The following is a 23,779-nucleotide window of genomic DNA, read 5'->3' as shown; positions in this document are numbered from 1 at the left end:
CCGACCTTTTTTTCAAAAATAGCTCCAGGGCGGTGGGTGGAGTTGGAGTGCCCCATACCTTCCCCACCCCTGTGATGGTGTTTCGACCCCTTTGGTTAGGAGATGTCATTGTGATTTTAATCTATTTCTCTGCCCAAGGCTGAGGATGAGCATTTTCTCATTGGAGGGCATCCTTTTTAGGTGGACATGGTTGCAGCACTGGTGAGCAGGCAGATCCTGAGGGCTTAGGCCTCTTTCTCTGACTTCTCAAGCCTGACAGGGCTCCTTGCTGTGCGTGGTGACTGTGTTCCCTGTTCGCAGCACCCCGGGGTAACAGGCAGAAGGAAGAAAAGCTGCTCATTCCTCATCCAGGAGGATGATGTTCAGGACCCTTCCACTAAACATTAGCATTTGTTAGCTGATACAAGCATTTGATAGCCGAGTACAAGAAAGGTGGAGTCGAAAACAGGCGGGAAGTGATGTGGACGAAGACTCCCCAGGAAGCAGCAGGAGGGGAGCGAAACGACTCCCTTGGGTTCTCCCAGGTGTAGCAGCGGTGGCTCCCTGGGGACACCGCCGCATTCATTCCCCTTCTGCACTGCTGGTGTGGATGCACTGTCTGCTAAGGGAGGACTGGTCAAGGGAGGACAACCTGCTTAAGAAAATCTCCAGACCAGGCACAAGAGCAGAGTCTGGCTGCCAGGACGGTGGGCAGAACATGCAGGGTTAGGCTTGGCCTTGATCAGTTACACGGAGAGCACAGACTCAAGGGGTTGAGTAGTTCATAAGTATAAAGCGTAAGAATCACGTCAAGTGCAAAGAGACCATAATCATTAGAAACATTTTAATTCCTAGCCACTTGGCGGCACTTAAGTATCAGCCATCTGAGCACGTCAGCCTGTGAACTTGCTCAGCAGGAGTACATGATCACACTCTTAGGGTAAATCAGAATTAGATGAAGGTTATTTATTGGTGTGACTTTTTTCCTGTAGTGAGCTTCCTTTACACGGCATAGTGTAAATAGCATCAGATCGAATGAAAAGTCTGTTAAATGCAACCATAAATAACTATAATAAATATACATCAAGTAACTTTACAGCACGTAGTTTTTAGGGCCAAAGTTTGGATCTGTCCGGACCTCAGTGTGCTCTCTGAGGAGCAGCTGAGATAGCAGCAGATATCTTACTCACAGCTGTCATGTGATCGAGTGATGGGCCAACGGACGCTTCCTGAGCCCCTCCTGGGGAGGTAGCTGACAGAAACCCAAGTCCATTCAAGGGAGGAGGGTTGGAGGGAACCAAGAATTCAGACACAGGGAGGAAAAACCACTTCGAGTAATTTCAAAGGCTCTTTCATTATGCAGAAATGAAATAAAAGGATCCTTGTTGTCAGGAACATACTCCTGATTTGACCCCCCTCCCCGCCGCCCAATCGAGGGGGCAGGACCCCCAGGAGGCAGCGGCTGACCATCTTCCTTTTGGAGGAGGGGACCTGCTTTGTGGCCCTGGCCTCTAGGGGTGACTTCTGCATCACGTGTGACTGAATCGGCCGTCACCACTGATCTAGGTTTGTCTTGCCATCAGGTTGGGGGTCTTTCTGAAATGGTCCTCACTGCATTTCCTAAGCATAACGGGGAGGAGGTGGGTGCTAGCGACTCTGACCCTAAGCCCACACGTCTTCCAAAGGCCGGGGTCATGGCAAAGAGGAGCACATCCTTTCTCCCAGCCAGTCCACACGCTGAAGCTTCCAGACAGCACTCACGCACGACTTTCCATATGCACAATATTATACAATAAATACAATGGTACAGTTCTGTAAGAGCTGGCGAGGCCCAAAATGACTGTCCAACAAGATGGCATGTGCGGCTCTTGAAGAGTACCACTGGACGAAAGACTTATTTTGGGCACAAATGTACTGGGGCAGTGGGTGACCTGGAGGCAGCTCAGCCCTGGCACACACTTCCTCGGGGTGTGAGGGGTGTTGGGTAGGCCAGCCAGAGGGGCAGAGGGACCCCCTGGAGACTCCGTCTGGACTTGAAGGTCTGAGTGGCTGAAGCAGACCCTGAATTGAGCAGAGCACCTCAGTCTTTTAAAAATGGGCACTGCAGCCCTTTCCTAGCTCCTCACTTGCAGTGAGCAAGGGCCATATCTGAGCACACTGGTGGGACAGGCCTGGATCGTGTGCTTGCTTATCCAGTCACGTTCAGAAAAGGCCCCATTCGACCACTGTCCCTCCAGCTCTTAGTATCCCTCACCTTCTGCAGCTGGGACGCATCCAGGCTGTCTCTGAACTACGGCCAGGAATGTCCCTGCGTCTTCTGCTCCTGAGCAGTCCAGGGGAAACTGCTAGACCAGAGGCCCAGAAGAGACAAGTAGCAGTCGGGTTGTTGTGGTGGGAGACAGGAACCAGTGTGGGCTGTTCCCAGGAACAGATTCTAAAGCAGGAAGTTAACACATACAGCTCCCTGTGTGTCCCCTGCACGTTTGGGCAATGGCCCGACCACTTCAAGATGGAAGGCGGCCTGCAGGAGCTGCCTCAGATGCCTGCTTGAGGCAAGCAGGCAGGGCTGGCCACAGGTGCTTGTGGGGGACACTGCGGAAACAACAGGACACTTTGTGGCCGAGGTTATCTCATGCCCAGCCTCCCACTGCATGGTCCCATGATGAACAGCAGGAGCCATGTAGTATCAGAATCTGGGAACCATGAGACAACTTCCAGGAAGATCAAATTAGACACCAACTGTTTGGGAACTAAACTATCCTACAAATATACCACAAACAGGCAGCAGAAGAATCAATCCATCACAAAACGTACAAATACAAAAGGTTAAGTCTTCCAGGAGGCCCTGGAACGTGGACGAAAGTTCAGAAAAGCAAAATGTTGCCAACTTCTCGCACTGGGCCCTGGAGGGAAGCACCTGCAGTCAGTTGCAGGCTCCCAGATCAGCACAGAGTGCCCTGGTGACAGCCTGACTCTTGGGCTTGTCGTCTTCAGCCACTTAGAGGGTCTTCACGGTAGTGAATGGCACAGCGCAGTTTCTCCAGCATGATTTCCAGGGAGGAGTACTGGGGGAGCTTGATCATGAACATGCAGGTCTCCACTCGGATGTAGCGGGAGTCTGGGGAACCTACGGGAGAAACGGGCCCACGTTAGAGGGCCGGGCGCCTGTGGCGGTGGGAGGCCTCTGCCTCCGGGTTCTGGCCAGCAAAATATTTCAAAAAATAATTTTCCTGTGTTTAAAAAGTTAGGAGATTCAGGGCTGGGGACACGGCTCACTGGCACAGAGCGCTTGACTAGCATGAGCGAAGCCCTGGACTCAACCCCGAGCCCCCGCTGAGATACAGTCAGGAGATCAGAACAATTCTGGGTTTTCACTTCCTCTGGAAATGCCAGAAGATCTGCCACAGAGCTCTGTACTGCCAGGGCTCCTGCCTGGCTGGCCCTTTCCCTCACCAGTGTTTTGGCTTTTGATCTGGGGGACCCTGCTGGCTCGTCATCCAGGCCTGGCAGCCCGTTTCAGCAGAAGGGCCTGAGGTCCCTACTTGGAATGGGAGTGGGAGAGCCAGTACCTGCTGTGCCATCTGGGGGGGCAATCTTCATGGGGTAGGGGGGCACGTGGGCCGTGTCGGGGCCACCGTCTTTACAGGGGCAGGTGAAGGGGATGCGCTCCTGGTTGCAGGCGAACTTGATGAACCTGCACAGCTCCTCCTGGGTGAACGTCTCCAGGGCCCCCCAGAAGAACTCGATGTGTTGGTCCGTCTCCATTAGCCCCACCTGGTACATGGTATGGGCCTGGGGAGGAGAGACTCGGATGTGAGTGGGCCTGGTGCCTCCCAGCCTTGGGGTCTGCACATGGGCCACAAGCACAGGGCAGTTAGGACGGGTACAGTGACCGTCCATGGTGAGGACAGAGGGCTGAGGCGGCAGGCTGTTACAGGGCCTGCCATCAGAGGCGAGGGTGGCTGGGTGGCGGTCCCGCGCACAGCCCGCTCACCTTGAGGAACTCGAGGTTGACGTAGGGGAGGCCGCAGGTGCGCAGCTCCATCTCCAGTGGGCTGAGCGTGGTGAGCAGCTGCAGAGGGATGACGGAGCCCAGGCCGGCCCGCACGGCCGCCACGCACTCCACGTTCTGCAGCTCCCGCAGCCGCAGGCTCCGGATGGCGGCGGCGTAGATGTCCTTGTTCTCCCACCTGCAGGGGGTGGGGGGGACCACCCAGGGGTGGGGGCTGATGGGGGGCTCTGGGGACGCACCCCCACACCCCAGCGCCCAGGCCGGCCCAGTCCTGTGGCTCAGCTCGCTCCCCTCTGGCCTTGGGGTGTGGCCCTGAGAACGGCTCTCCGTGAAGAGCATCTTTCTCCGGGCCGATGTCCTCCCTCCGTCCCTCCCTTTGGGAACTTCCACCTGTCACTTGACCCAGGCCCAGTGCGCTCCCCCGCGGGCACTCACGCCACAGGGATGTGCCGGCCCCGGCCGCACAGCTCCACCTCCTCGCCTGTCATGGTCAGGTAGGTGAACCTGCAGCAGGGCTTGCTGGGGCCGTCGGGGCTCTCGGTGGCCAGGTGCTGGGAGGCGATCTCGGCGCACAGGGCCTCCAGCTCGCTCTCGTCATTGATCTGCGGGCGGAGGAGGGGCAGGCTCAGCCCAAGGCCCTGGACAGTGGCGCTCAGGGATCTGGTGGACACCGCGGCTGGGCGAGTCTCCCCTTGGCACACGAGTGGGGTGGGGCCCGGGCCCCGCTGCTCAGAGCCGCCAGTGCAGGGCTGGGCCGTGACCGAGGCCCAGCTAATGAGATCCGAATTCCGGAGGCCTTCCTAATACTGTTTTAAGCGGCAGTCCTCTTAGCTGTGTGACTGACGACAGGCCGGTCCTCCCGAGGCCATCTGCCGGCATGCAGGGAGACGGCCTAAGACTGATGGTCTCTTTATTTCTGGTAGCAGGGACTGAGCCCAGGGGCGTTAGCCGCTCTCCATTCCAGACAGTCCCCTCCGCTGCTTGGCGCCTTGCTGCATTGAGGCGACCCTGCGGCCTCACTTCCTGTGCTGCTGGAATTAGTGCACTGCTGTGACCAATCTAAGACTGACTTTTGATGACATTGGAAAATCTGGCTTCAGCCCCGCCTAAAACCAAACCTGTATCTATGACTTTTAAGAGTGAATGTATTTTTAAAGAAATATTAAGTTAGTTGAACCTGGTCCTTCTGTTACCTAAGTGGTGGCAGGTGACTAGATTCTATCTGTGGAAGATGTACAGACCACTCCCTTCCACCATTTGGCATGGCAGAATACGGGGCTCCTGGGGAGATGACAATATAATCTGAAGGAGAGCAGCCTGCAGCTGCTGAGGACAGTGACAGGTGGAGCTGGGGCTGGAACCCACCCTGTCCTCGGCACCTTCCCAGGGTAGGCTGCGGGCATCCTGCTGGCAAAAGCACAGCCTGCCTCCGTCTGTGGCCCTGTGGCCCCCTTCAGCCAGAAGCCTTGGCTGGACCATCTCATACGTCTTGCATCCCAGTGCTACCTTGCAGCCCCAGTCCCGTAGTCACCCAGAGCCCCACGGACTTCTCAGAGCAGTGCCTGACAGACACATCTGGGGCCAGAGCAGCAGACTGACACCTAAGCCCCCACGTGTTGCTCCCTTGGCTGACTGCCCTCCAGGGGGAGCCAAGGGGGTACCACAGACCCTGGCCATCAGGTGCCTCAGTGGCCCTGAAGCTGCTGTTGGTAGAGATGAGTCAGTGGAGACCTGCAGGCCTGTGGAGGCCAGCTGCCACGGGGACAGAGGGAGCGGCCTCGAGGGAGTACGGCCCCTCCGCCTCCTCACTGCTGAGACGGCTCGCTGCCCAGGAGCTGGGCTTGAGAAGCTCAGGCTTTGGGGCTGGACAACCCGAGCTCCTTGGGGGTCCTGCCAGCGAGGACGGCCAGGGCTGATCAGGCACTCTCCACAGCCTCCTGGGCTTGTGAGGACGGACTCAAACGCTTGGCCTGGGCGCCGACTGGAGAGAAAACAGTCTGGACACTTCACGAAGACAGGTGAGCCCAGAGCCCAGCCTAGCGGGGCCTCGAGGATCCCGTGGCAGGAAGGGAGGCCGGCAGCCTCACAGCCCCACCGGGAGCCAGAGCACAGCCCACTCCTCCTCCAGGAGGGGCTGGTCTACTGTCGCTGTGGCCTCCACCTCTGTCCCAAGTCTACACAAGGAGAGGCAGGAAGGCAAGTATATCCCGGATGACCCCGGGCCGACCTCCGTGTGCTTCGAGGCCCCTAAAGAGCTCTTAAAGACAAACCTACGGAGACACGACTCCACCCTTGACTTTCCGAGTGTGGCTTCCTGCACTCAGCAGGCTGCTCTGCGGCTCCATCCCTTCCTGGCCAAGGCCTTAGTCTCTCTCACTGTGCCTGCGGCCAGACCGAGACCAGGGAAGTGGGGAACCCCATGAACAGAAGGGAGAGCAGCGGGCAGAGGAAGCGGGCTGGGGGGAGAAGGCACTGCGGAGAGGAGCGGCGGGCAGGGTGGGCCAGGTGGTGCCGCGTACGGTGAATTCCGAATACCGTCGTGAATGTCCCCTCCTGCGTGTCTGTGAAGCACGCATTTAAAACACGGAGTGAACAGAAGGAAGACTGTGGGGTGGGGGCACCCACCACTCTGTCAGCAGGGAGGGAGGCCAGAGCCGGGACAAGGCCTCCTGGACGCTAAGGCTTCTCAGGCACGGGGCGCGGGTCTGTGAGCAGCCCCAGGGTCCTGTTGCCGCCCAGAGGGAACGAGCCGTCACTTACGCTCTCAAACTTCTTGACGTAATTGTAGGTTAGTATGTCTGCTTCCTGCAGGTCCTGGTCAGCGTCCAGGGGCTCCCCCACCAGTGTCTTCCAGAAGGAGGGCAGGAGGTCCAGGGGAAGGGGGACATCCGCTCTGATGGCGATGCCCAGCAGCTGGCCCAGGAAGTGCAGCAGCTGCTCCTCCCCGTAGGAGATGGGGCTGGGCGTCAGGATGTACTTGCCCTGGTGCGCGGGGCAGAGGCAGCAGTGAGCAGTGTCCCCGAGGGAGAGGCTGCCACAGAGGAGGCCCGTCTGCCCACCCAGCGCAGAGGTGCTCAGCAGCGGGGAGCCACGAGGCGGCCTCCGGAGCTGGCCCTGGCCTCACCTTGTTCTTATTGACGGCGGAGCTGGGGCACAGCAGCAGGAGGGACAGCGAGGCGCTCTGCAGCTCCTTACACACCTGCCACAGGAAGTGGCGGAAAGAGCCACCTGCGGACACACAGGCTGGGTCAGCACGGGGCGGCCCCCAGGTGCGAGGCCTGGAAGTGCAATTCCGCCTCCCCTTCTCTCCTGGGCCGCGCTAGGGACTGCACACTAGGAGGCGCCCTGCCACCGAGTCACATCCCCCACCTGACTGTGGCTATGGTGCTGCTCTGCAGCTACTCCCTGGGTGACCCAGGGACCACACTGCTCTCAGGGTCTCTGAATCGGGCCCTGTCTATCCAATGCGGGAGCAGCGGTGCTTGCAGAGGAGTCGGGGAGGTGGAAGGTCAGCCTGATGGCGGCATCTCTCCCGGTGCCACGCCTGCCCTGACCTGTGGGCGCGTTTGCCCACGTTTGCTCTGGGGCCATGCTGGGAGCAGGCTGTGTCTCGGGACGTGTGCTGGCTTTGTGGACACAATGCCAACAGGAGGGGGATCTTCCGACTCTTCTGCTGCTGCCTTTCAAACACCTTTGACTTTCTTACAAAACTCCCTGTCACTGGGTCCCCTCTGGCCCTCCCTGTGAGTCCCCCTGTCGGTGCCCTAAGCTCCGGAACCTCTGAGGCAGCTCTACTTACTCACGTCCCCACAGGGCCCAGCCTGGGGGCAGGCACCAGGGCCTGGCCACAGAGACGGGGAAGGCCAAGGGCCTGGGCCTTCAGACCCGGCTGAGCTCGGGGAAGCCACTGGACCGTGGCGCCCTAGTCCCTCCACCTGTGGTGGCTAGCACTGGCCTCCTGGGGGATCCTGGCGCACTGAGGAGCGCGGCAGGTCCAGCCCAGGCCTGGACGTTCTGAGCACCAGTGACTCAGCTGCTCTCACAGAACTGTGGCTCTGCCGGGGACCAGTGTTCCCTGCCACTTCTGGCAAGTGTCCCCAGGGACAGATGGAGGGAAATGGGGAACGGAGCTGGGGCTTTTCCTCCTCCAGTGGCCTCTCCCGCCTCGTGCACCCAGCAGAAGAGGAGTGGGGCTTCTCCTCCCACGTGGCGGGAGGCACTTCTTGAATATCCAGAGCTAAATGTGACTGCGGAGGCACAGGGACCTCTTCCCAGAGGCCGCTCCTCTTCCTGCGGAGTGCGGTGATGCCCCCAGCCTCCGAGGCCTTGCCCATGGAGCCCACCTAGCCCCTCTGCTCGGGCTCTTCCTGGGAAGAGGACCAACCTGCCTCTGTTGGGTCCACGAGGACAGTGGCCTTGCCCTAGACCACTGCAGGCACCAGTTCTCACGTGGGGACAGGGCAAGTGGTAGGGGCGGGTCTGCAGGTCCTGGTCACTCCAGGAAGACCTGGCTCCTGCAGAACCCTCCTGACGCCAGGGCTGCCTGGAGGGATACTCACTGGTGCCGTGCACCTCCTCCCCAGTGAAGCGGATGTTGAAGGCGTAGGTGGGGTCCCCGCCACTGGCCAGCTTGACGCAGAGCTGAGAGGATGGCACAGAGGCCAGCTGCCTGGCAGCCTGGCAGAAGTAGGAGCTTTCGGAAGCTCGGATTTCCCCTGGGGAAGCAAGAGAGGAGCGATCGCAACCTCAGCGGCTGTCCCCGTCTTCCGCCACGGCAGCAGGCTGCTGGGCTCGGTCTGCCCTCTCTGGTTTTGAGTCTTCGACATCTCAGGCCTCAGCACCTGCCACGAGGCTCCCTCTGCCCGGAACATCCCTCCCTCCCCCTCTGAAGATGAAGCCTGGGTCCTCCTCATCTTCTGGAGGCTTCCGAGTGCCTCCTGGGAGGTTTTCCCCAGCTTCCCAGCGGGCTCCTCTCCCAAGGCCCTGCAGTCTGCCTGTGGACAGGGCTACCGCAGACTCCCGGCCTCCCCTGCCCTTGCGTGCCCGAACTGTGTTCAGCAGCCTGTGGCGCGTCGGAACCACAGCTGTGCTGCCCACGGTGAGGCCTGGTCAGCTGGGTACAGGAAGGCGCCTTCCTCCTGCTGCTAAGAGGGCAGAGCTCCTGAGGCCCCCCTGGGGCTGGAAGCCACACCCTGGGACTCCAGAGCACGACGGAAGAGCAGCAGGAGGAGGAGGACGCTGGCGCGCTGGAGACCCTGTCTGCCGGGCCCCACGGGCTTGCATCTGTGCTCTCTGCAGCGTCCCTACCTCCCACGATTTCCAGCGGGTCCAGGGTGATCTCGGGTGCCGCGTGGTCGGCCGTTCTCTGCACGGTGGCGTTCAGCACTCGGTTCATGACGGTCACCTTTGTGTCATAGAAGATCAGCCCTGGGGAGGGGGGTGGAGAGGCTGGGCGGGCTGCTTCCCTTCCTGCCCTGCCTGCTGCCCATCCGTGGGGATGGTGTCCCACAGGGTCCCCTCTGGCGGGCGCCAGGCAGGGCACTCGAGTGCCACACTGCGAGCGTGGAGCCGTCCTGCTGGGTGGGGGCGACTGCTCTACTCATCCACATGCCCACCACTTCGTGCGTACCCGAGAGCTCGGCACGGGAGAGCCCGGCCCGCAGAAGCACCGCAGACCAGGGCACAAGATGGGTGGAGCAAGGTACCAGGACTGAACCCAGGGGTGCTTAGCCACGGAGCCACGTCCCCAGCCCAAGTTTTGTTTTTGAGACAGGGTCTCACTAAGTTGCTGGCTTTGACCTCGCGCTCCTCCTGCCTCAGCCTCCCGAGCGCACTGCAGCCTGCAGGAAGGTGCCCTTTCTCGACTAAAACCCCAGAGTGTAGTGCGCGTGCCTGCAGCTACTTTATGGGAGCAGGAAAGACTAGAAGGACGTACCTCCTGTTAATACTGGTCCCCTCTGGGATGTGGGGGGCAGATACTAAGACCAAACCAGCTGAATTTATTTCTAAGTACTTTGAAAACTTTAAAAATGCATTTTATGTTTTTGGAGCACATGTTACTTTAGTAGTTTCTTTCTTTCCGTTTTATTTTTGGGGATCAGGGATTGAATGCTGGGGTACTTAACCACTGAGCCCATCCTCCTGCCTATTAGAAATTTTTTATTTGGACAAGGTATCACTAAGTTGCTGAGGCTGACTTTTTTTGCGATCCTCCTGTTTCCGCCTCCCAGGCCGCTGGGATGACAGCTGTGGGCTCCGCGAGGCTGTATTTAGTTTCTACTGGAGGTCCTGTTGCTGCAGAGGAGGCCTGTCCTCCAGACGTAAGCTTGGCTGGGGGACGGGTCTTCCAGGGCAGCTCAGAAAAAGGCCTGGTCACTCCGCTGTGGGTTCTGGCTCTGGTGCCTTAACAGTCACCTCTAGAGAGGGTCAGGGCAGGCCCAGGCACTGACCTTTGGCCTCCTTCAGCAGAGCCGCGATGCTGTGGGTGTACATGGGCGTCTGGCGCAGCTCCACCAGGGGCAGGAAGAAGGTCTCCAGCGTGGTGTTGAGGGACTGGAGCAGGGCGAAGCGCAGGCGCAGGCTCTCCACGGGCACGTCTGTGGGGAGAGGACATCAGGTCCTGTCACTGGGGAGGGCCACGTGCAGTGGGACCAGGGGGCAGATTTCATTCCTGGGACCCCAGAGACACCATCAGTGAGCAAGGCCCCCACATGCCTGGACATGTGCCAAACAAAGTTAAGTGTGAGGCCCTGAGAAGTGAAGGCCCGTGGCCTTCCCCTGGGCCTTGCTAGGCCGGGTACTGTGCTGTTATGTGCTGGCAGAGCTGGCGCGAGCCCTGGGCCACCCATGCCAGGTGAGGGCTCTACAACCGCCTGGCCTTATGTCAGTTAATTTTTAAAGAATCTGAAATAATCGCAGCCTGTAGGAAATGGCAAAAACACCGAGTCCTGTGTACCTTTCATCTGGGTTGCACACCCAGATTTGGCACCACTGGTGTGCGGCCTTCAACTGTCCCCTCACCCCTGCATCCTTTCCCGCCAGGAGAGACAGGGGCGGTGCTGGCGCCTCATGCCATGTCCCTAGCTCTCCCACCCTCCTCACTGCCCTCAGCAGCTGGCACAGGGGAGCCTAGCAGGTCCTGGGTGTGGCACAGGCACTGCCCTCCAGCCTGCGTTTTGAATCTGTGGCTAAGCTCTGCTGGGATGGGCACGCAGCAGGCCTGAGCCTCCGCTGGCCAGTCAGCCTGTCTTCCCTCTTCCTTACACACCTGGCAGGCGGTCTCTCTCTGCAATGGATGTCTAAACGGCATCCAGCCCTCTAAACACTGCTTGTCCTGGGGTGTGTCTCCACTGCGCTCAGGGAGGGGATTAGCCAAGGGGCCACATACTCAAGAGACAGGCCACCCTGGGGTCAGTGGCATCGGCAGGGTCCAGGTAAACCTCGTGGGGGTGGAGCCTCGCCGGTGTGATGGCAAGGTGGCGGCACAGCCGGTTGATGTACTGCACGAGAGCCACGTCCATCTCCAGGGTCCACTTCCTCGAGGCCTTCTGCGCATGTCGGACATCGATGCAGGCACACCTGGGGCAGGGGGTGGAGAAGGGCCGGGTGGGGTGCTGTCTTTTAGGATGAGGCCGATTCCCCAGAGGAGCCACACCAGCCCTGGAGTGTGCTTGGGGGCTTTCCTGGTGCTCAAAGGCTCCTCGTGGAGCCTGCTGAGCGTTCCAGGGTGAGCGTGCACACAGCAACCTTGTGACATGCCTGTGTTCATCTTCCAGGTCACATGTGGTGGCCCAGCTTAAAAGTGCACCGACTGGGGCTGGGAGGTGGCTCAGCTGGCAGAGTGCTCGCCCTGCGTGCACAGGCCTGGGTTCAATCCCCAGCATAGCCAAAAAAAAAAAAAAAAAAAATGCACACCGACTTTCTGTGATTTCTTTACCCATTAAATGAGCTCAAAATGGTGCCAGGCGAGAGGAGGAGGCCCGTCAAGCACATGGCAGTGCCCCACGTGTCCCTGTGCACGGGGTCAGGTGCTGGACATTGTTACCCTTCGCCCAGCAACCTATTCTGGCATCTGCCCATGGAGCTGTTGGCATGGGCGGGCCACAGGGTGCTATGAGGGTCTTGCTGTGGGCTGCGCTAGCAGGGCGAGGACAGTGGCCACCCACATGCCCACCGCTGGGGTTGGCTGAATAGGCGAACCCACGCTCAACAACTGTGGAGCAGCCACGAGAATGTGTGGAGCGGCATCCCAACACAGTGACTGGAGAAATGACAAAAGGACTGCAGGGTGGCGTGCCCAGCCTGACCCTTCTCCAGTGCCCTGAGATCACCACTTCCAGGACAACACCGGGAGAGGCGTCCCCTGAGCACCAGGTAGCCCTCGCCTCAGGGCACAGACCACAGGACACCTCCTTGGTGCCTGTGGACACTCACTAGGCCCAAGCGGTGTTCACTGAGTGTGTCCTTCCTCCACACTGTGGCAATCTGTCCATAAAAGGCCGGGTGGCAAGCAGCAGGTGGGCAGGCACCTGCCGGAGCCTAGGGCACCTCCCACGGCCATATGCCACCTTGGCCACACCACCTGTCGGCCACCTTGGGGAGACGGGATGCACCCTGGTCTCTCCTCACCACAGGCCAGCTGGGAGACACGCCTAGACCCCTGCCCTGGAGAGGCCCTGGCAGCCCTCTTAGGTTGGCTGCCCTTTGACAAGTCCCTGGCAAGGAGGGAAGCAGGCACCAGGGCACCCTGGACTGGCAAGGACAGCCCTTCTGCCACAAACAAGCACTGTTCACTTTGGAGTCTGTTTTCAGCCCAATTTGTTCCTGGTGATTCTACTTTTCAACAAGACCAGGCGGTCCCTCTTCTGATTTCAAAAGCGAGTCCAGAGAACCTGCTCCTTCCATCACGATGCCAACCCCACCTAAGGGCTGGCAGTGAGGCTTCCCTGAGCGTGTGGAATGCTGGCCCAGCAGTAGTCCTCTCGGCAGCCCGTCTTGCTCTGGGCGGGGCCGAGAAGGCTTGTGGGAGGGGGAGCGAGAGGGTGGGGCTCTCTGTCCTGCCGCGTCTGCTTGGGATGAAGAGCAGGAAGGGGAAGCCAGGGAGACAGTGAGCTATGCCTGCCTGGGCGGGGAGAGGGCGACGAGGCTGGTGGGAAGTGGGAATCCAAGGAAAAGGTTCTCGGGAATAAGAAATCGTCCCGTTATCTACTGAATTGTGCCCTTCCCCTCCCACAGATTCACATGTTGTCGTCCCACCCCCCAGTGTCACTGTGTTTGGAGACAGGGCCTCTGCGGAGCTAACTGGGTCAAATGGAGTCATGGGATGCTCCCCACTCCAACGGGGCCCTTATAAGGTGACCTCACAGAGGAGATTAGGACACAGACACAGGCTAGGAAGAGACCGGGGAGGCGCACTGAGCAGTGGCCACCTGCGGGCCAGGGAGAGAGGCCTCTGCAGCAGCCAGCCTGAGCCTCTGCCTCATCGTGGCCTGCCACCTCTAGAAGGGGCCTTAGCCATTGTGTGTGGCATGTGTTAGGACAGGCTGGGCTGGCTGGTACAGTCACAAATCAGAATCTGCAGGAAAAGAACAGAGCTCATTTTAAATGAGCAGGAAAATCATTTAACAATTCTGAGAATTTAGGGAACCGTTCAGAAGGCTCTGCGGGGGACAGACTGGCTCCAGATCCTGTTTTTTGGTGACACACGCAGTTGCCGACAACCACTTCCACCAAGGCATGAGATGCGCAGGGCGACGACCCTCTTACCTCTCAAAATGAAGATCGTAACCACAGGACAGAATCGCCCTCCAGACGCTGCGGATGTCTTGCTTGGCTCGGTCGATAACAAATTTGTGAAATCCTTCTAAGGTCAGATACTTTTCCTCAGGGACTGACGGAAGAGTGTTCACAGCGTCAGGAATTTGGTAAGAACTGCGCACAACACGGCCCCAACATGCTCTCATCGCGTCCCTGCTTATGGCCTGGTCCACCGATCCTCCCACCTCCCGACCTCAGGGCCTGTTCCTCTCTGTGTGGAGACACAGGAGGCGGCCGGAGGGTCGAGTCTCCCACCACAGCTGCTCTCCCAACAGGACGGGTTCCCCCACCTCCCTCCTTTGTGAGAGTCTCGAACACCCACTGACAAAGCAGCCCTCCCGGCAATGGGAGCAGTTCTGCTGGGGCCTTCCCTGAGGCCTGGGCGCAGGCCCGAGTGAGGCAAGGGCCTCTGGCAGGCAGGTCTCGAGCAGAGCTCCCAAGCTGTTTCTGTCATCTCACTCACTCTTCATCTCAGGTGCTCGGTATTTCCAGAACTACGATTTTTGTTTCAAGTTGATCATCAGAAAGGACATCCTGGCCTTAGCCAGGAATATTTCCCAAAGTCTTCAGAAAGGCTCCTCCCTTGCCCAAACTTAAGACCCTAGGGAGCCCAGGATCCAGAGAGAGGGGGCCATCCTGCTGGGGACCAGCTCTTTCTGAGTGGGCAGCCCAGCCTCCAGGACAGAAGCCGGTTCTCAGGCCTATATGACACCCAAGCTGCTTATTTACCTTCTTGTTTTTTGGTGGGTGACTTTTCTGGATCCTTTTCATCTGGTTTGCTCTTTTCGGGTGACTTGGGCTTCACAGTTGGTTTCTTCTCACTTAAGGCAGTCCTGCTATAGAACAAAGGAGAGGAATTAGAATTTCCCATGGCCACACCTCCTCACAGGAACTAGAGAAACACACACACACACACACACACACACACACACACACACTCTCACACCCCCTCCATCAACTAGCTCACGGCTCAGGAGGGGTTCAGACAGGGCTGGTTCTGAGTGAGAAAAATTTACTGAGCAAATTTCACAGAAAAATCAATGCTTTACCATGTGACAGATCTTGCAGATGCTTTTCAAACCTCTTTCTATACACTTTAGGGCTGTACTGTCCAATAAAGTAGACACAGGTCAGATGCAGCAATTTGGGGTTGAGTGAAAATTAGGTAAAATCACACGTTTTGTTCTCTGGAGCACTTGAAATGTGGCAGGGGACCGTATGGAGTAACGCCAACAGCGTGGATTTCCATCCCCATAGAATGGATGGTATTTATCTAAAAGTGCCCCTTTTACCTAGCAAACTAATGAAAGAACACCGTTTTTCCCTGGCTATTTACCAATTTCTCTGGACACTCCTGACAGAGTTGGCTACCAAGACTTGGCTGTCAGTTTCAACTGTGAGGATCTGAGAGTCCTAGCCCTGTACCTACAGAAAATTCTATTAGGTATATATGTAGATTCATTCACGGAACACGGCGTAGCGCTCGGAAGGATGTACTGGTCTGGGATGATCTCCGAGACTGGTATTAAACAGCAAGGTGCAGACCCATGTGCACTCCTGTTCACTCCTGCTCAGACGTGCTCTGGAAGGCAGTAAGCGAGGCTGGCTGCCCCAGGCAGGGGAGCCCAAGGCAAGGACAGAGGCAAAGAGGAGTGGCTTTTGGCAGAACATGCTGAGAAAATAATGCACATACATGATAGAAGGCTATGCACGTAAACGTGAGAGAGTTGCTGTGTGAATTGAACCCAGAGCATCGAAGGTGCTAAGCACTGAGTACCACTGAGCTACACCCCCAGCCCAAGTTTTTCCTGTATACCCATATGCATTTTCTATTCTTCCTTCAATAACTATGCATTATTTATGTAGTTAAAAAAAAGTCTGTACTTTAAAGATGTGTTCTGTTTCTGGTACTGGGGGTGGTGCATTACTGCTGAGCCAAATCTCGCGCCCTTTTTTTATTTTTTATTTTTTTGAGACCGGGTCTTAGGTGTCTCACTGAGTTGCTGAGGCTGGCTTTGAACTTGTGACCCTCCTGCCTCAGACTCCTGAGGCTCTGGGACGGTGTGCACCAGGTGCCTAGCGAAGACTATCAACGTGGGCCGTCTGCCTTCCAGCCCATGAGCACTGGCGCCTGGGTGAGGCCTGGAGGGCCGTGGCAGCGGAGAAGGGTGGGAGGCTGCCTGGCTGCCAGAGGCTGCAGCCTCTCTGGCGCCTGCTCTGGGGGCCCTGCATCTGCCCGCCAGCTGGCCCCGTCTTCCCGAGCTCCTGCGCGCGTGCACCTGACGCTGTTGAGCACGGCCTTGTCCTTGGCGGGCGGCTTGGTGATGGGCCGCTTGGTGCTCACCACCTTCACGGGGTGCTGCTCCTTCCCGGCTTTGCTGTACTTGCTCTTGTCAAACTTGGGCTTCGGCACGCCATACTTCCTCAGGATCTGCAGGCACGAAAGCAGCCAAGGGGTTCTCAGGCTCACCCCAAAGGGCACCTGCGGCCCGGGAAGGCACCGTGGGCGTGGGTGACTACCTGTGTGAGCTGGTCCTCCAGCACCTTCTTGGGAGGCCGGACGTTGGTGAAGAAGATGTGGAGGAGGTTGCCTGGCGTCTGGGAGTTGATCTGCTCTTTGCTAAGATATATGTCGGACACTCTGATGGGCTTTGCTGGTGTCAGGCTCAGCGTCTGCTCTGAATGGGCGCAGCTCTTAAATATCTCAGTCAGGACTTCTCTGGCTCCGGGCACCAGCTTCTCACCTGTTACGGAGGGAAGGAGGGCGAGGCAGTTCTGCGTGAGCAGCCAGGCCAGGACTTAGGCCGCAGCGCTTTGTTTGTTTTAGAATGCACTTGGTTTTGAAAGCAGACAACAGGCACGTAGTGGAGGTGACAGGCTGCCTGCTGCAGCCTGTGTCCCCCTCTCTGACACACACCTTAGCAACGTGTCCAGCTGTCCTCGCAGTAAAGGGTAGCCCTGTGACCCTGTTTTCAGTGGGGCGTGAGCCACATCTGGCAGGCTGCTGTCCTCTGCACTTGTCCCCTCTACTGGCTGCCTAGAAATGACAGGCCCCCTGGAGTAGCACGCCGCAGAGCTCATTCTGGATTCCTACACACGCAAGCAATCATCTCCCACCGGGTCTGAGCTGTGTGCTCCTGGGTCTACTTATTACAGCAGCTTAACTGAACATGAATATGCTGGATAATCTCAAAAAAGAATACAGAGCCAGCAAGTGTTTTTGGCCCGATGGAGCAGTTATTAAATGAGTTACTGCCTTATTGGAGAACATATTCCCAAACCAGTATGATAAATGGGGTCTGGGACTTGATCTGCCCTTTGCTGACGTATGTCAGACTCTGGTACAAGAAAACTGTGCACTAGAGAAAATATTTACTCTTCTGTTCCCACTCGACCTCCTGGAAGGCACTCTGACCTTTCCTGGGGCCATCAGGGACACATGAAGCTTCTGCACTCCTGCTGTCACCGCCCCCTTCTCCTCCCACCGGCTATGGCCAGAGTCTTCAGTCAGAGTCCATTCAGCCACAAGGGAGAAGACTCACTGCAGATGTGAGGCAAAAACAAGGTCGATACCTGTGTTCCCCAAACCCGAGCGCTGCATGGGGAAGGTCTGGCCCTAACAGGATCAGGGACTGAAAGTGTGCTCAGATTCAAAGTGTGAAGAGCCCGGACACGATCATCACAGCAGACCTTCTGGTCCTCCATGCCAAGGGGGCAGCTGAAAGCTGAGTGGAGCAAGTATCTCCCCACAGGGCGCAGGGCTGGGACTGGGGGGCAGCAAGGGAGCCCCTCAGATGGAAACCTTTTTTTGGTACCTGTGCTTACCCACGGAGCCACATCCCCAGCCCTTTTTATATTTTATTTAGAGACAGGGTCTCGTTAAGTTGCTGAGGCTGGCTTTGAATTCATGATCCTCCTGCCTCAGCCTCCGGAGCCCCTAGGATTACAGGTGTGCACCACCAGGCCCAGCTCCTCAGATGGAAATTTAAGGGGACACAAACAAAAAACCCCAAAACCCACATCATATTAAAATATTAATAGTGCCATTCAAGTAATACTGGAGTCTGATATGGTAGAAAAAAATTGTTAACACTGATTTTGATGCTGTTTTTATATGACATTTCAGTATTTTGTTCCTCATGGATGTTTTACATTAATTTTTTTCTTTTTCCTTTTTTAAAAATTTGAGATGAGGTCTTTCTGAGTTGCTTAGGCTGGTCTCAAACTCCCAGGTTCAAGTGCTCTTCCTGCCTCAGCCTCCCAAGTAGCTGGGAGTAAGGTGGGCACCACATGCTCAGTTGCATTAAGTTTGATTTTTCAAAATATCACATGAAGGTGGTGGGGTTGTGGCTCAGTGGTACTGTGCTCGCCTAGCATGCTTGAGGCCCTGGATTTGATCCTCAGCACCACATTAAAAAAAAAAAAAATTAAAAAATATCACATGAAAATATTATCCTCTTTTGGGGGGCGGGGGGCGCAGTGCTGAGGACTGAATCCAGGGCCTGGTTTGTGCTAGATATATGCTCCACCACTGAGTTAGACCTCCCATCTCTCCAGAAAAGGCTTATCTTAATGACTGATTTTCTGGAGCTCTTACACTTTGGGCCTAAGAACTCACTTACTTCCCCGATGCCAGCGCTAAGGGAATGTTTCCAAGTCCCATGACTGGGAATAATAATTTGAAACGACAAAACCTCTACTCAATGTTATATATTTTTCTTAGAAAATACAAAACAACCTTACTGTGTCATGAAATTTCAAACAATATTAAAGATGCAGAGAAAGGAACATGGATTAAACATTTTGAGAAAGACTGACACGAAACAAAGAACTGCTGTCAACTATTAAATAGGCACAATTCTCGCGGCTCCTGACGTGGAGCCTGGGGTGAGCGCTGGCTTCGGCAGACGCCCCCCTCTGGATTTAGCTCTGTGGGCTGTCACTGAAGTCCTGGGTCCTGGATGGACACTTGGTACCATGTGGGAAAGCCAGCCAGGGCCCACCCCACAGAGGTGTCACCAGAATGATGGAGGGATGGGAAATGGGGCTTTGTGGCAAAAAAGCTGGAGCCGTTTTGTCCCCACCCGAGAGGTGAGGGCTGGAGAGGGCAAGGCACCGTGTCCCCGAGCATATGAGCAAAGAATCATCGGCCACTTCTTGGTACACTCCAGCTGCTCAGGACAAAACAAACAAACATGGGAGCGCTTGAAGGAGGGAAGCCTGCTAGACAGAGGGAAGAACAGCTAGAGGGCAGGCCCCTGAGGTCGCAGCAGGCTCCGTGGCCTCCACCTGGAACAGGGCGGGTGGGTGCCTGCCAGTAAGAGGGAGCAGGAGCGCCCCTACAGCAGGTCACCCTCCGCGCTCTGGGCCTCCGGTCCCACCTCCCTAAAACCCTGAATCAGCCCCTAGCTCATTTCAAATTCTGCAGCTCCTGGGGCGGTCGCAGAGTCCTCGAATGCAAGGTGTTCATAACAGAGGGAACGGTGGTGGTGTGCAGGGGGAAGTTCTGATCCATTTTTTTCTATAAACCTGAAATTGTACTCAAAAAGTTTCTGTTAATTTTTTAAAAATCCAAAACCTACCTTTAATTGATTTATCATTGAAATAATCTTCTAACCCTGGGCTCCCTTGAGTATCAAACAAACTCTGATTCACTACAGACACAGTCAGAATCTCTTCTGTGGACATTTCCATCAGTTCGTCTTCACCATCCAAACTTGACAAACCAATCAAATCATTATTGTTAAATAAACTTGCTCGAATTTTCTCAATTTTGGCTCGGGATCTTATCTACGTGAACAAAGAAAAAAGGTCAGGATTTGAATGGAGAGTGACCAGTCACTCAATATGAATGGCATCCTTCCCTCCCCACCATTCCCTAGAGTCCCTAGAGACCTGGGGTCGCTGGCTTTCCTTGAACCCCCCTCCCTCAAATGGGGACTTATTAGGGGCAACTCAGTTGGGAATCTGTACTCAACCCTGGCCAGCCTGTGGCTTCACCCTGATCAAGATGATGCTCAGGGAGCTACACTCCAGGTGGGGCTGAGGAGTCCCCAGGAAGGAGGCCAAAGGACTAAAAGGAGTGGCTGCAGGCGACACCGGGCCAGCGCAGGGGCAGGAGAGTTCTCTGCTGGGTGCTCTGCACTTCCAGGAAAGGGGAGAAAGGTGTTTACTCCCTGACCTTTTCTTTTTTTTTGGTACTGAGGACTGAACCCAGGGGCACTAACACTGAGCCATGTCCCCAGCCCTTTTTATTTTTTATTTTGGGACAGGGCCTCGCTAAATTGCTGAGGCTGACTTTCTCAATCCTCCTGCCTTGGCCTCGCAAGCTGCTGGGATTACAGGTGTGCGCCACCACACCAGGCTTGATGCAGGATTTCTAAAAAGCGGGACATGAGAAACACGTGGAGCCATGGAGTGAGCCAGCCACACGCCCACCACGTGACACTCAGAATCGCAGGGCAGGGAAGCGTCAATTCTGCACTGAGGGCACCTGCCATCTGGGAAGGCCAGCTCCTGGAGCCCCTCTGCCTGCTCCTACTCTCGACCTGCACCTCCCTCAGGACATTACCCTGGACAGCACTCTTAGAGAGTCGACATAGAGGAGGGTCATCACGCTGCTGAGAGCTGCCCAGGGAGCCCCCAGGTGCTAATCCCTTGGAAATAATTGGGCAAGATTTAAAAGGAGGTTCAGGGGACCCAAGCTGGCCGTGATGCAAGCAGCTGCACAGAGGGAGCGCATTACCTCCACGACGGCAAAGCCTTTGATGGGGCGTGCTGCCAAGGCCTGGTTATCCAGGGACGTGGCTGTGTACATGGAGCCCACCTCCGACACTGAGGCCGTCTCTGCGTTGTCCAGGGGCTCCCCCAGGCTGCCCAGGCTGCCCAGGCTGCCAGTGCTACACAGGGAGATGTCCAGGCTCTCCTGGCTGGACACCACATGGGGCTCCAGCAGGCCAGGAGGGATGGGCAACTCCAGGCCGGAGGGCAGTGGGTCCACCGAGAGGTCGCTGATGGTCTGTGAGACGCCCTGGGAGCTGCAGACCGAGGCCTGACTGGTGGAGGCAGAGGCGCTGGCGCTCATGGCCGGGGCCAGGCTGCTGGACGTGCTCCCCTCCAGGCTGTCTGCGCTGGGGAGGCCTGGAGTCTTCTCTGGCTCGGCCTTCCCATCGCCACCCTCAGCCTTGTCTTTTGGCTTCTTGGGGTCTTCCTCCTGCAGTGGGATGTAGATCTCGTCTTTGAAGACCCCGCCGTGGGCATTGCAGGCCTTGCGGATGGCACCTCTGACGATGCCCTCGTCCAGGTGGGTGGGGATGCCAGAGATCACCAGCAGGCGGCTGTGGGCCGTGGGGCCCACCAGGGCCTGGCAGGCATCTGCGATGGCATCACTGGTCACACCCAGGCCCTGGGGGTCCTTCCTGGTGAGGTGCCGCAGGATGATGAGCAAGGTGAGCGCGCGGTGGAACCAGAGCATGTCCTCGGGCTTGCTGCCCCCGATGCTGAGCACAGTGGGGTCGGACTCCAGGGCACGGGAGGACTGCCGCTTCCCCGAGGAGGAGGCCTTTTCCCGCTTCATCTTGACTTTCTTCCTCTTGGACAGGAGGCTGGGGCTCTGTGGAGTCTGTCCTGGAGAGGAGGAGGAGGAGGACGAGGAGTCACTGAGGTTCGGAGTGGTTGCTGAGGTCACTCCGCTGGCTGTGACGCTCATGTTGGTAGGCAGGGTCACTTCGGCAACCGCCAGGCACCCTTCCATGAGCGCGTGAAAATACGTAGAGAACCGGCCCTGGTCGCCGGCTGCTACTGCCCCCGAGCCCCCGCAGGAGCTGCCCGAGACCCAGCTCTGGGTCTCCTCATCGTACAGCTTGTGCAGCTCTGACTGCAGGGCCATCAGCATGGCCAGACAGGGGTTGAGCTGGAGGGCAATGGAGGAGGACAGGCCGGCGGGGTGCTTTCTCTGCTCCAGCGCGTGCACCGTGCGCAGGAGCTCTGCCAGGAGGTGGAAGACAAGTTCCTTCACGCAGGCTGCCATGTCTGTGGTCCACAGGAAGTTTCCTGAGGCAGACAGAAATCACAGTGATCACTTACGAGGCAGTAATTCTGCACCAGGCACCGTGCTAAGCATTGTAGCAGACGCACACACTCTCCCAACGCCCTGTGAGCAGTTCCCACCTGTTCCTTCCATTTTGCAGATGAAGAAACAGGCTCAGGACTGAAGCAGTGGCCCAAGGTCATATACAGCTACGCAAGGGAGAACTGGACTCAGAGCCGGCAGGCTGGTCAAGGCCTTAACCCCCGTGCCCCTGGGTGGTGTGCCTGCCTGCTTCCAGAGGTCAGGACAGACACCACCGCTTCTGTGCCTAAGGCTCCATTCAGCAGGCGGTGACAGGCTACTAGGATAGCGCGCCCAAATCACAGACCCTGCTCCTGGGGCACAGTCCTCCCTGGCCACATAGCACGGAAACACTTCCTGCACAACCACTCCCTTCTATACCAGTTAGTCCTGGTTTTGTCGTATGGGCTGGGAGCGAAGCTCAGTGGTAGAATGGTTGTTTAGCATGTATGAGGCCCTGGGTTCAATTCTAACACCAAAGAATAAAAGAAAGAAAAAGAAAGACTTACTTTGGTTTATATTATTTATTTATTTGGGACTGGGGATGGAACCCAGGGCCTCACTAGGTTGGTACTCGACCACTGAGCCACATGAGCTACATGCCCACCCTTTTTGTTATTTTGAGACAGGGTCTCATTAAACTGCTGAGGCTGGCCTTGACACTGCAATCCTCCTGCCGCAGCCTTCCAAGCGCTGACATTACAAGTTGTGTCACTGTGCTCTGTATGCTTATTCTTTTTTTTTTTTTTTTTTTTGTGGTGCTAGGGATTGAACCCAGGGTCTTGTGCTTGTGAGGCGAGACCCTACCAACTGAGCTGTCTCCCCAGCCCTGTATGTTTATTCCTAACCGAGTGCACCATGGACCCTGGACATTTTTTAAAAAATATTTTTATTAGTTGTTGATGAACCTGTATTTATTTATCCATATGTAATACTGAGAATCGAACCCAGTACCTCACATGTGCTAGGCAAGTGTTCTATTGGAGACTGAATCCAGGGTCTTTTGCATGCTAGGCACGCACTCTACTAACTGAGCTATATCCCCAGCCCTGCCCTGAGCTTTTGACAGGCAACATTTGTTAGAATTTTTAACAGCAACTATTTATTTTCATTGTATTTATTTTACAGTCATATTCTAGTTATGGCAAAAGATATGCATTCTCCCTTTTTATAGTAGCAACATAGAGATTTCTGGGAAATATTGTCTAGAACAAGATGTCCAAGGTCCCCCTCATAAAAGATATGTATCTTCTCACAGTCATGTTACCTGGAACTGAATGGAAGTGGATGAAGTTCATGTACATAAGCTATCAGGGCTCATGAACATCAAGGGCCCATGTCCCATCCAGCCTGCTGAGTGCTCAGCCTGCAAAAGAGCAGGCTGTAGTTGGTTGTATAGTACAGGTCTGTACAGAGTGAAGATCGCTGGACAGGGAGTCTCCAGAGCCAGGGATGGGCTGACCACCGGGAGCCTCTGTTTAGGTCCAGCACCTACAAATGAGGGGCTGATTTTCCTGCTTTCTCTCCGGAGCAATGCTATTGGAGGATTCTGACTGGAAACAAGCCTGTGATCATCCTGGAGCATGGGGTCCCCTGGAGCCCTCACAGAGGCTCTCCTGTCCTCAGGGCCAGGCCTGTGGATGCTACACATGCTCATTAACTTCCCATTCTCCCTCCTTGACCACTGGACATTTTTGTCAGAAGCTTTGGAAGGAACTGTTTACCAGAATTGCACATGGTGGCCCATGAGCAGAGCTGGCCACCGCCATCTTGTTCCCACAGACAGTGGCTCCCTGCTTACCTCCCCACGAGTACTTCCTGGACTACTTTAAAGAATTTGATTTAGTTGCCAGCATTTAAAA

At 56.5% G+C, this 23,779-nt stretch overlaps 1 protein-coding gene across 11 annotated transcripts in view; it reads right to left on the bottom strand.

Moving 5' to 3' along the window:
- Positions 1 to 811: 811 nt before the first annotated feature.
- The window catches only part of HECTD4 (HECT domain E3 ubiquitin protein ligase 4), a 175,664-nt gene continuing 152,696 nt past the window's right edge, over positions 812 to 23,779 (bottom strand). For 5 of the 11 annotated variants that reach the window (XM_079149465.1, XM_079149468.1, XM_079149470.1 and 2 more), the window contains exons 61-76: positions 20,553 to 21,859; positions 19,390 to 19,597; positions 16,328 to 16,551; positions 16,087 to 16,238; positions 14,537 to 14,643; positions 13,757 to 13,880; positions 11,379 to 11,569; positions 10,441 to 10,587; positions 9,299 to 9,418; positions 8,551 to 8,706; positions 7,116 to 7,219; positions 6,752 to 6,973; positions 4,427 to 4,593; positions 3,974 to 4,169; positions 3,549 to 3,771; positions 812 to 3,106 (exon numbers count right to left, since the gene is read on the bottom strand). In XM_079149465.1, the coding sequence (XP_079005591.1) occupies positions 2,970 to 3,106; positions 3,549 to 3,771; positions 3,974 to 4,169; positions 4,427 to 4,593; positions 6,752 to 6,973; positions 7,116 to 7,219; positions 8,551 to 8,706; positions 9,299 to 9,418; positions 10,441 to 10,587; positions 11,379 to 11,569; positions 13,757 to 13,880; positions 14,537 to 14,643; positions 16,087 to 16,238; positions 16,328 to 16,551; positions 19,390 to 19,597; positions 20,553 to 21,859 (3,785 nt within the window). In that variant the 3' untranslated portion in view covers positions 812 to 2,969. Of the gene's footprint in view, positions 3,107 to 3,548; positions 3,772 to 3,973; positions 4,170 to 4,426; positions 4,594 to 6,751; positions 6,974 to 7,115; positions 7,220 to 8,550; positions 8,707 to 9,298; positions 9,419 to 10,440; positions 10,588 to 11,378; positions 11,570 to 13,756; positions 13,922 to 14,536; positions 14,644 to 16,086; positions 16,239 to 16,327; positions 16,552 to 16,571; positions 16,845 to 19,389; positions 19,598 to 20,552; positions 21,860 to 23,779 lie in introns of those variants that run through there. The other 6 variants (XM_079149467.1, XR_013765454.1, XR_013765455.1 and 3 more) reach the window with 6 other exon arrangements.

This window comes from Sciurus vulgaris (assembly GCF_902686455.1).
Source record: "Sciurus vulgaris genome assembly, chromosome: 8".
Taxonomy (NCBI): Eukaryota; Metazoa; Chordata; class Mammalia; order Rodentia; family Sciuridae; genus Sciurus; species Sciurus vulgaris.
The sequence above is the reverse complement of the archived record's forward strand: the minus strand, read 5'-3'. Positions and strand labels throughout refer to the sequence as shown.